Genomic DNA, 12150 nt, shown 5'->3' with positions numbered 1-12150 from the left:
AGAAAGTTAAGTGAGAGGATGAACTTCTAATGATGCTGTCAGGTGAGAGGTAAAAAAATAACTCTTCTGGTAACAGGAAAGCTACCACCATTGGCCAAAAATTTCCTTTAAAACAAGTTTTACAAAACTTCCTCCAGCCACCGGCATGGGCAATGAACAAACTGTTCTCCTGGTCTTGGGAGTATGGGAACTTCTCCTTCCAAAACTTACTGAATTTTCAAATGAGCTGGTTCTCCCGGATAGCCTCGCATTTTCCTTTGTTATTTTCTTGTACCAAGATCCTCTGGGGACTATTCCAGAGCCTGATTAAAAGCCAAAGCCCCAGCTGAGAACACACAGAGCATTGTCACCCCAAGCCCTGGCCTCCAGCAGGACCAGCCTGCAGGCTTGGCTGCCCAAGAGCAGCAGTGGTCTCAGCTCGCTTCAGTACTCCCAGCCCTGGCATCACATAAGCTCCCCATTTTGTAATCAGAAATAATTACTTTCAAAAATAAACAGTGGAAAGTAACGCACATCTCCAGCACTGAAACCAGATCTTGCCCTGCCAGCACTTCATGTGCTGTCAGCTCTGGTGTTGTCCAAAACACTAATTGGCAAACTTTATGCTGTTTCTTTATCCAAAAAGCTCTGAGACTCTGAAAGTTGAAAATTTGCCTGCCACCTCATTGTTCCCTCATTTTAAGTGCCTTCAACAGCAAACCACAAGATTTTCAGGCACTGTGGCTACAATGTGCAGTTTCCTTTCCAGTACCAGTAACAAGACAGTGACCGTGACCGGGCAAAAGAGATTTTAAATTATCCTTAATCCAAGGCATATCTAGCCCCATGCCACTTAGTATCTCTGTAACATGTCTGACTGCCATTTTCTCCCCCTTTATTTAACTCTCATGCAGATGCACACATGCTGAGGATCCTGAGACTATCCTGTTAGCATCTGTGGTAGAAAAGGTAAAAAAAAAAAAAAAAATCTCTTGTTCCAAGAAAAACTTGAATTTCTTTTTGAGCCCACACAGGCCAAAGGGTGAAAAACAAATACTGTGTTTGTACGTGACTGAGAGGGAAGGAAAGCCGTGGGGGGAACAGGCGTGGGAGAGCCAACTCCACCTGTGCTTTCTGGAGATGGTTCTCGGCTGCAGGGATTTTTTTGTTTACTGGGATTAGCAAGTATCTCTGCAATCTTACTTTGAACCACTCGAACAGAAGTAAGAGCTCTCTACTCTGAATAATATTTCTGCCACAGCTCCGTCTCGTGCTTAAAGACCTCCATTGTATTGTTATGCCTTAAAAAACAGGAATAGCAACCAAACTGGCGGAAAGGCGCTGGCAGGAGTGGGCTGGCTCCTTGCCACCAAGACTCTCACAGCGAGTGGTAGGCACAAGAGCCTATGTGCTACACCACCCTAGCAAACCACGCTTTGGGGAGGAATTAATGCTCATTCTAGACTGCCAGTTTAATTCACCTAAGAGGACATAGAAGCTTTCCTTCTCTGCGGTCCTGGACTTTTGTGGCAGAAACCAGCTAAGAACTAACCTTTTCTTGTGTGATTTCAGCCTGTGTGGGTGTTATCCCTCTGTGGATGAGTTGAGTGCACCATTTCCAGCCATCTTTGCAGGCCCCCCCCATTGCTCATCCAGCTGATTGCACAGTGCCCAAGCACGAGGCACTGATCTCCTCCTCCTGCCGCGATACAAGTAACCACCATCCCCAGCAGAGATGATGATGCTGACTGACCAAGCAAACTCAGTTACCATTTTTGTTTTCATTTTCCACCTTAAAAGTTCAATGCGACTAGCAAGACTTAGCTGTATGCAGGTTTATTGTCACAGGTTTCACCCGTAAATAGGGGTGGTGGAATTAGACCGTGTTTCCTCTTACCTGGCCCCCAGTAATTATGCCGTAATTATTGCCTGCTGCGGGGCTTGATTGGCCCGAATCCTCTTGAACTGTGAAGCATTGTGTGAATGTGTGAAGTTTTGAACAATAAGTGGCAAGAAAGTCACAGGAAAGCCCTTCTCCTCCTGCACTCTTTCTTTATTAGGTTTTTACAAAATCTCCCAAATTAAATATAGTTGTTAGAATATATTATTATTAGATTATTTCTAGATTTTATTACAACCCATCTCAATAATTGAAAGCCGTAACATGAAAACATTTACTGTGACCCAGGGGTGAAAGCCCACGCCTTGGATCAGTAACCCTGGGATCCTTAGCCCACAGTCTCACTAAATTAATACATGTTTAGTAGTTAAAGCTTAACTACCTAAAACTGGGCTAAGCAACCTCCACCCACTCATGCCCCCTCTACGTCTGCCCCAGCTGAAGCATCATGCTTTGCATAGGATTGTCTTGTACTAAGAACTGGTCTTCCTCTGAGGCAAAACTGTCGGCTGCTGCCAAAACTGGTCATGTCAGAAAAACTGTTCTGCACATGATAGCCTTCAGATGTGCCCCATCCAAGCCAGAGTCCGGCACTCGGCGTCTCACAGAAAAGATGCAAAATCTCTGCAAAACAGGCTGAAGCGCACCCACTCTTCACACAGCTCTGCACAGCATCAATCAGACTTTGAGATGGGGATTAACAGCATGGGGCAAATGTTGCACCAGCAGCAGCATTGCATAGGACTTCCCAGCTCTCCTGTCCCACCATCCCTTGCTTTGCCCTGAGGATAGCAGTATGTCCTGCACATACTGCAAACAAACGCCCTTTTCTGTTAGGTCCTGCCTGGTCACATTCTGCTGGAGCCAAACAGCCCTTTCAGGTGAGGATGCCTCTCGTGCACCTTCCCCTGGCCTCCACATCTAAGCCCATGCTCCCAGAGGTCCCCAAGCACAGGCATAAATCTGATTAGATTTGAAAATACGCTTAAACTAATCATGTGCTTGTAGAGATCACCCAAAAGAAGATCCCACACAAATGAATAGCCATGAGCAGTGAATTCTGGTGGGTGGGTTTGCTGCTCGAGGACCAGCAGTGCCTTGATGCGATGCAGGCGGCCATTTTCCTATGAGCTTCCTATCTGCTCCACATGGCTTAAATTTTCAGCTCCCTGATCCCTCTACTCCTTTCAGTTCTGCCAAGAAAATAATCTCCTGCACAATCAAAATCCCCATAGAAACAAGCTCTCAAGCTGGTAAGTTCTCAGAGGGATTGTTTCACAAAGGGTCAGACAGCTTGTTAGGTAGAGACATACAACAGCAGTGGTTTGGATAATGAATTACCAGCTGTGACTTCTCCCACTTTTAAAGTGAAACCATCAGTGATTCTTGTGTTTCTCTGTTTCTCTGTGACAACATAGATTACCTCTAGGATTTTGTCCTTTTTAACATATGGAGATTTCTGTCAAACTGCATGAGTTTTGCAGCTCCACTCCCAAACTGTTCTGTGGTGTTTTCTTTGTAGCTATTGACCTGATGATGTACTGAGAATGACATTCCTGCACAACTATGAGAAAGGACTTTGGAAATTATAAATGGGATTTGTGAGACTGGGGTTTATTTTACATTGATCTGCAACCTCTTCTATTGACTGCAGCAGTTAACATCCTAAAAATGCTGAATTGCTCTTGGATATGCTGCTGCAGACTAATTTCACCGTCCTTCAGTTTTATAGCTAGCAGATTTATCCGGTTGGCTTTTTTTTTTTCTCCCAGGTTGTAGATTGCCTGAAGAAGAGGAGAATCTGAAAATGTCAGTATTAATTGATAGAGCAGCAGAGAATCAGCAAATACCAGCCTGTAAGCCCAAAGAAGAAAGTATCAGCAATACTACAAGAAGCATCTCTAGGTGGAACGGAAGATTGCAGCGGGTTATAAAAAGTGGTTTTGTCTATGCCAGTTCCAGATTCAGCCCTGCCTTTTGGTCCAAAGCAGTCCTGAGGCATTCTCAGCCAAGGCAGACAGATGTGGTGGTACTGACCTGTCCATCATCTATGATCTGAGGAGAGCCACATCCACAACTGACATCTTCCTCCTCACCCCAGCAGGTGTTGCAGCCACAAGTATGCCCAGGGCTTGGGCTAGCCAGCCCCTGTATGTTCATAGAATCATAGAATGGTTTTGGTTGGAAAAGACCTCTAAGATCATCAAGTCCTGTAAACTGTAAATCCAACACTGTTGAGTCCACCATGTCCCTAAATACTATATCTGTATGTCTTTTAAATACCTTCAGGGACAATAACTCAACCACTTCCCCGGGCAGCCTGTTCCAATGCTAATATCCAATCTAAACCTACCCTGGCACAACTTCAGGCAGTTTCCCCTCATCCTACCACTTGTTACTTGGGAAAGGAGACTGAAACCCAGCTTGCTACAACCTCCTTCTCTAAGACGCATCTACTTCCCAGGAGTGCACTATTTTCATTTTTCAAACGCAAGGATCTGTAATCTCCAAGTTGAAATGAAATAAAAAACAGACAGAACACACCACGCATCTTTTTTTTTCTTCCGGCAGGCGGTGCATGAGTAGCAGTGCATTAGAAACAGGACAGCAAATCAGACGTGCTGATGCTCAGCGGTAGCTCTCCTGCACCATTCCCCAGCAACACCTCTGCCCATGCTGTCCCTTGCAGCCACGTTCTGGCTAGGAGTCGATAGGGCAGACAGCATCCCCCTGCAGCCACCCAGCTGAGCACAGCACACACCAGCTCTGCTCTTCTGGTCTCGGTTCCTCTGCTGCCGTGGCTTGGCAGACACATGGACACACATTGCTACCTTATCCCTTCACCCAAGAACGAGCCCAGGCACGGAGCAAGACTGCTGAAATTTGAGCAGTGTTCCCTGGGCAAAGAGAGCTACTCCTTTGGGATTGGAAGGGTGCTAGACGGAAGAAAGAACAGGCAACGGGTTTTACTGGAGCAAAGGGGGAACTAGACAGAAACGGCTGGCAAGCCAGAGAGCCCGATTATAGCTTTAATGTTTGCATTTTTAGGGACATTTATTGGACAAGACCTACACAGATTGCTTCATACTTGGACTGATCTGAGAGAAAGTGCTAATTGCTCATACACGTAGACTTTGCAGGGGGGTGGGGGAAGCTCTATTTTGCAGAATATGGGCATTAAACACAATTTGTAGTCTTTGTTCACTCACTATCTGAAGAAATGGGACTGGATTTGTCCTAGTATCAATGTACACTTTCTGTAGGTGGTACCAATGTGTGCTTCTGCGCGGCTTGCTTTTTTTTTTTTTTGGTAACATATATGTTTGCTTTTCACATTGCTTTTGCTCAGTTTATACAAAGTAATTGTCCTCCTGGTGCAGTTTTTGTGCTTCCTGCAGCATGTTTTCCCTGCACTTACAAAAGTTTTCAATTTCCTTTTCTACCTGTGAATTATGTACTTTCCAGCTGACAGAACCGAAGTAATATTGTGGAATTTATCAAAAAATAAAAGTAATTGACATAGGCACCCACAAGAGGACTTATCAATTTAGGTAATCTAATCTTAAAGGGGCCAGTCTTGCTCTGTTCCTTGAGGAGATGCCAGGGCATCTCAATGCTTGACCTGCCAGTTCTGCAGGTCCCTTCATGTTCTCCCTGAGCTCGTCCAGAAACACTGTGTGTAGATGCCTACACACACAGGAGCCTGAAAGGAGGGCAAGTGAGTAGCTTACATAGTTTAAAGTCTATGTTAGTAAAACAAAACCCTTTTTTCGAAGCAAAATTCAGGCCTTGCCACTGCTGGGTGAATGACTTAGAGGCTAGATGACTTCTCTAGTCTCAGCCTCACAGCATTTGCAGTCCTTTCTGCAAAGTAAGCCTGTTTTTCCCCAGAGCCTCTCTCTTGCCCACCACGGTGTGGTGGGTTAGGTGCTTTCCCAGGACAGACTAGATGTGCTCTGAATCTTGCTGGACAGCGATAGGAACTGAACCTTCAAAAACACTCTCCTTGCCGAGTTAATACAGGGAAAGAAGCCTTTTTTATAGTAGCTGTGGCCGTGCCACTTCTATACTGAAAACTGCACGAACATACATACCTGGTGAGACCCTTCGGCAGTCAGGCAGACACCAGCTTGTGAGTCTCATACTGGCACAGGCTTGTGACAAACATGATTATCTGCACTGCACCAAAGGCAGCACTTCTCACTCTGCGCAACAGCAGCCGGGGCAATGCCCCAAAGCATTGCAGCAGCTGCAGTCTAAGCATCTCTCGCAGCTTTACACACATTTAACCATTTTTCTCTGGATTGCCTGCTCAGGGGACAGCTTTAAGAGCATGGAAATAGGAATTCTAGCCATAGGTTCTACTGCACTCATAAATAAGTAATGTTCTACTTCTTTTTCCAAGCCATTATAGTAAAAAAATACAATAAATAAAATGTAAGTACCCTGGGAGGTAGATGGAGAACCCATAGGCCTCGAAGGCAAGAATTTCTTGCATCCTCTCACTTATTCTAAGTATGTATATGTGAACCAAGCACAGCAAGTCTCTGCAACACAAACACAATAGGTACTTTCATCTCTACTGGAGGCTCAAAATCTTACGTTATATAAATACATTCAGGAAAGGGACTTCTTCCTGCCCCACAAGGTGTCCCCTGAAGCTGTTCCACTGCAAACTGCCACACACTGTGGGGCAGTTACATTCAGAGCTAAGACCGTGGTCTACAGCAGCAGATGGATACGGACAGGCAAGGGGCTCAGAATATTGCAGTGCATTAAAGAAATGATGGGATATTGTAAAATAGGCAACAGATGATGTACAAGATACTGCTCAGATATGCCTGTGACCAACTGTTTTCTTTCTTCTCTTGTCAGAGGAAAACTTTACCTTCAATATTGTATGAGTGGGTTTTAGAGCTGCAAGACTAGTGTATCATCTCGGTGGTTTTGGCACTTACCTTCTTCCCCCCTTCGCAGGGGTGACAGACTGTTGGATTTTGACCATGCATATAAATTAATGGAGATTTTCATTTCAAAGTGAATCATCAAGGTTTTTTTCTGAGCCTAAACATTTTTCTTCACATTTATCAATTTGCTTTCTGATGATACTGAAGATAAAATGTTACAATGAAGATAAAATATTACAAAATATTTACTCATGACCTTATGACAGGAATGGAAGGATGACCCCACTATCCACAGACAAGCATCTTCATCACTTTGCAATCATCTACTTCATTATTCACCAGACGGTTAATGGAATTTGTCTTCATGTGTCACCTAACACTATTTTCAGAGTGCAGCCACACACTAACATCAGTGATTAACATCTCAAATGCTATCACTTCTACATCCATTTTAATCAAAAGGTAAAAAACCCACTTCTCTACAGACTACATAGTCCATACTACGTAGTCCATTATTCGACATCATTGAAAAACAAATAGTTACAAAATGAATGTGATAATTACTTTTGAGATCGACCCAACACAAACATCAGTAAGAGTAGAGATCATGGAGAACTCAGCTGTTAGGTGAATTTTGAGCTTCATTATTTCTCTTTATCAAATCCCTCCACCTTCAGCCAGGGCCTTGAGGTTTTTGCATGTGCTGAGGTGTGACAAGCTGGTGTGAACACATGCTAATCTTTTACTACCCCTAATGATGATAGAACAGCACACCATGAAAAATGGTAACAACAGATAAAACCTGGAATTTTCCATCTTTATTTTATTGATTGTTTTGCAAATACATAGAAGGGCTTTGATATTTAGTTTGCAAAGCTTACCCTACAAATACATTTTATATATTTCTTTTTTTTTCTTTTTCAAGGACAAAAGTCAATAAAATATGAAGTGAAATAAGTCCAATGTGGTAATATAGTAGAATCATCATCTGCTTCAGAACAAAGAGTATCAACTGTCCTTGTCTTGTGAAGTGCTGTCATGCAGGGAATGATCTCAGTGATGTCATACTATCAGCCACCAAAGGAGAATGAGAAGCTCTCATCCCTGTTAATACCGATCACTGCAATTACTGCTCAGAGTAGAACCACACTTGCATCCATAGAGAGGTAAATACTTACGAGTGCTTCAATTTCTAATTCTATTTTACAAATCAATTAAAAAAGTGGAGTCACAGATGGCTACAATAAGCTTGTGGAGACACATTACATTTTCATAACAATACCAATATTCTACTACAACATAATGTCCTCAAGGTGAAAAAAACTAAAGTGTAACACACAGATATTTGTACCACTGTTGTATACACAGAGAGCCTGTTGTCTTTTCTTCCCCATGTTTCAGTATCATATTGACTTTTGCTCTCTTACATTAACACTGATACAAATAAAAGCAAACACAGAATTCAAATATCCAGCATGTGAGACAATCTTCAAGTACTCTTCCACACTCTTGATCAAGAGTTATCCCCAAGCTGAAGAGAAAAAATAACCTGTTACACAGTCCTTAGCTGGTTATTCCTCACAAAATCCCTGTGAGGTAGGAATAAAACCATCTCCTTTTCCAGGAACAGGAGACAAGGCGGAGAGCACAGATTACATTTCTCAAGGCAGTAAGTGGAGAACTGAAAAAGCAGAAACTCAGGAGTTCTTGGGTCCTAATTCTTTGTTTCAGAAAACAAGGTGCTGAACTCCCAGACATTATCAGGTCATTAGTCTTTTTATAGCCATATATTAATGACAATAATGGCTTCTGTGCGTATGCCAGCAAAGCATAGTTCTATGGCAGCAGCAGCATACACCTGATGCTGCCCTCAGACACTTACCCAGCACTTTATATATGTCAATAAATGTTTGCTGTAATTAACTAATCAGTCCTACAGCTAATGTAGCACAGGTAATTGCAATAGATCAACATTTCATCTATAGATTTATTTAAGACTTCCCCAGTTATTTAAACATATATTGTTTTCTCTGGATAAGTTAATGGTAACTCCCTTCCCCTGTATAACAGTTTTCATACTTCTCCCTCAAACCAACATCCGTTCTGGGAACTCTGCATGAACAAGAGAGACTATGAACAAGACACCTTCAGGGATCACATTCATCCTCTCAGAGTAGCTCTCCACCCATCCTTGGCCCTGGAGACAAAGATAGGCACCTTTTGCTGTGCACAGCACCACAAGGGTCAGAAACCCAGGAGTGTCTTTATGGACTGTGGAGGAGGCCTTTGGGTTGCTCTATCCAGAATCAACACTGTTTCATACTGAGCTAAAGTAGTCACCTTTTGTGGTACAGAGTTTTAATCTGCAAAACTTCTGTGAGCAGAACACAGTCCATCTCCCAGCAACAGCAATGGCTAAGCTTTAAGAAAGTAACTTGTTTGGAGTAAGTGACTAACATAGGTAACACACCTAAGCAGAGAAAACGGGTGAAAACTAAAGCTAGGTAAAAACTAACTTGTGCTAGTCCTGGGTTAAGATATTCCAGAGCACTTTGATCAATGTAGTTTCAAGTCTTGCATACAAATTACCTGTCAATCACTTGTGTATGTTTAATCATGAAATTAGCACTAGTCTTTGTCTAACACATTTCTTTCCCATGGGTCTTGCCTACACATTCAGGCTATGCAAGGGCCTACCACACATTAGCACCCTTGAGTTCAAATCATACAGTTTATGATTATGGGAGTACTTTTGTTCAAAGGCATTTTGTTTATTCTTTTGTGGAAGAAGGATGACCTATTCTGGTATTGAGAGAAGATTACCAAAGGATTGTTCAGAGTTAGGTGCAACTAAACAAAATAATATCTGTAATCAAAACAGTTTTACTGCTATAAAACCCATCTATGGATCAAGACAAATGTTATAACTGTCCCATGAAAGAAAAGCATTTCTTATTTTAGAATGGAAAAATGCAATACAAAGGCCAGCACAGGAGCTAAATACTGCAGGATCTTCCTGTCTGGTTCCCTAGAAATGTGTTACCTTCCTTTCAGAGCACTGAATATGGTGAATACATTGTTCATCTGGCATTAGAATGCCCCTCTATACCATATTGCAACATTGCTTTTCACGTGTATGATAAATTTATTTGTGCATCTATGTTTTACATGTTTTACATGTTTTTTAGCCACTTAATCTGCTCCAGTCCTGATGCCAAACATTATGTCAGGAATTACTTTAACTGAAGTGTTTTAAGTATTCTTGTTCATATGAATGACAGAAACCATTACACTTTGAGAGAACACTGTGTTTTAGTAGATGCAGATTTCCAGTTAATTCATGCTCTGTATAATAAAGACATATTGAGCTGATTCGGGATGTGAGATTCAGTGCTGTCATAGCACCTATTTGCAAAAATAACAGTCATTTTGTAATTAAAAACAGGGAAAGGAAGATCTTTATCAAATAGCAAAACCAGTATGACAGAATGACTTTTTGATTGTCTCATAGTATTCCTTCTGGTTATGGTGAGTTTGGGTTTCAAATTCTTCAGTTTTTGCTGATGCCTTGATCAGCAAGTGCTGTAAACTTACGGCTTTTACCCTTAACCAATTTAATTCCTTTCAGAAGGAACCTGCAAAGTGCTCAGAACATTCTCCCTCCCTGTTTATGTCAACACTGGAAGGACAAACCTTACTCCACCATCTTCATTTGCCTTTGAGTGGGAGCTGGGGAGAAGGACTGTATCTGGAGAGTAAGAGCAGTTCATGTGGGATAAATCTGCAGCTACCAGCTGTCTGCATGGAGATGGAGACTCTAATCTTCCTCCTTCATACTAGCCCCATTCTAGTCTGCATGATTTAAATAGAAGGGGTGAGAGTTGGACTCTGGGAGATGTAGGCTTCTTAATGCCAACAAACACATACCGTGGAAACAGCAGATACATTCGGGGCTAAGGACCCAGTTATTTCCACCAGTATAAACAGCTTTGTCATAGATTCATTAAAAGGTTCAGTAAAAGGGAAGTCCATATTCCTTACTCTCTCTACAGCTGTGTACATTTGCTGTAGAACACTCCAGAAAAAAATCCCCGACATTTACAGGTGAATGGACGTGGTAAGTGCTGTACTTCCAAAACAATGGAGTGATTTGTAAGTTTGATAACATCAGGAAAAGCGGAGGCAATCATAAGTTTTGCATGGTCATAATCTGAATCTGTAAAAAATGTAGTATTTGGCAGAGAGTCTACAAGGCATTTTTTTTACAATGTCCATTAACATTTTAGTACAACATTATTCAAAATTTAGGGAATAAATGCACCCTTACATCAAAATTGGTAATGTTATGAAAGTAAAATACAATTTAGGCTGATGGTCACAGCCTGAACTTAACTATCTGGAAATTACTTACAAAGCCCTTAAAAAAAAAAAGTAGTAAAATTGCAAAACAGTCATCAATTTTTCTCTTCACTGAGCTCCCATTTGCAAACAAGCCTTCTGGCAAGTAAAGCCCGATCTGTATTTCACATTTAAATCTGCCTCATTGGTATTAGTTTTGGAGAAACCTAGCAAAAAGGAGGGAAAAAACACAACAGTTGGTACACAGATATAGCAGTACAACCCACCATTCCCTTCCACCTCTATTTAACTACGTGCCAACAAAGACTAGAGTCACTGTATTTATATAAACTGATACATTTGCAGCATTTCAGAGATAAACACACCCACAACTAAATTTTCTGCTGCAGGAATACAAGATATGTGTGGTGCTAGTATCAAGCCTCTAAATTTCATTTATTTTGAGTTGGGTTAATGATTAAGAATGCAAGGGGATTAAACTTGGACAGCTGAACCCGTGCTTGCCCCTGCTAACTGCATAGTCTGCTTTGATGGCTTCCTACGCCAGCAGAAGGGATGGCTGAACTCAAGTGAAGGGGCTCCTCGCTGTACAAGATGGCACAGGAAGGTAACTCAAAACCAGGCCATGGCTTAGTTGATACACTGGCCCATAAATAGTTTGCGTACAGCGGGTCTGCGCTTGCCATGACCAGCAACAGCAGAGATAGCTGCAGATGGGCAACGGCTTCAGCCATCACCTTCTAATCCACTTGCATTCACACATCCAACACACTGAATGATGTAGAGGCAAGAAAACAGATACATTCAAGACATGATTGAATTGCCACTGCAGTATTAAGCCAAGCATGCCAAGAAATCTTAATCTGGTGATCTCCCTTCCTTGCCTGATAGCCAAGTTCATTCTACGTTTCCTCCCCACCCACCAGGAGACAGAATGCTGCCTGTCAATGCTGGGTCTGCACAGAAGTAGCCAACTTAGTTTTCGAACACACGTATCAGCAGGGG

At 42.3% G+C, this 12150-nt stretch overlaps 1 protein-coding gene across 1 annotated transcript in view; it reads right to left on the bottom strand.

Annotated features, from left to right (window-relative positions):
* Nucleotides 1–10391: 10391 nt before the first annotated feature.
* The window catches only part of OXCT1 (3-oxoacid CoA transferase 1), a gene marked incomplete at its 5' end in the record, with an annotated part of 79314 nt that continues 77555 nt past the window's right edge, over nucleotides 10392–12150 (bottom strand). Inside the window, one exon of the mRNA XM_010140079.1 lies at nucleotides 10392–11351. Coding sequence (XP_010138381.1) covers nucleotides 11316–11351 — 36 coding nt within the window. The remainder of the gene's footprint in view (nucleotides 11352–12150) is intronic.

This window comes from Buceros rhinoceros, unplaced genomic scaffold (genome assembly GCF_000710305.1).
Source record: "Buceros rhinoceros silvestris isolate BGI_N320 unplaced genomic scaffold, ASM71030v1 scaffold2507, whole genome shotgun sequence".
In the NCBI taxonomy this organism is placed as follows: Eukaryota; Metazoa; Chordata; class Aves; order Bucerotiformes; family Bucerotidae; genus Buceros; species Buceros rhinoceros.
Note: the sequence above shows the minus strand (reverse complement) of the source record. Positions and strands in the feature narration are given on the sequence as shown.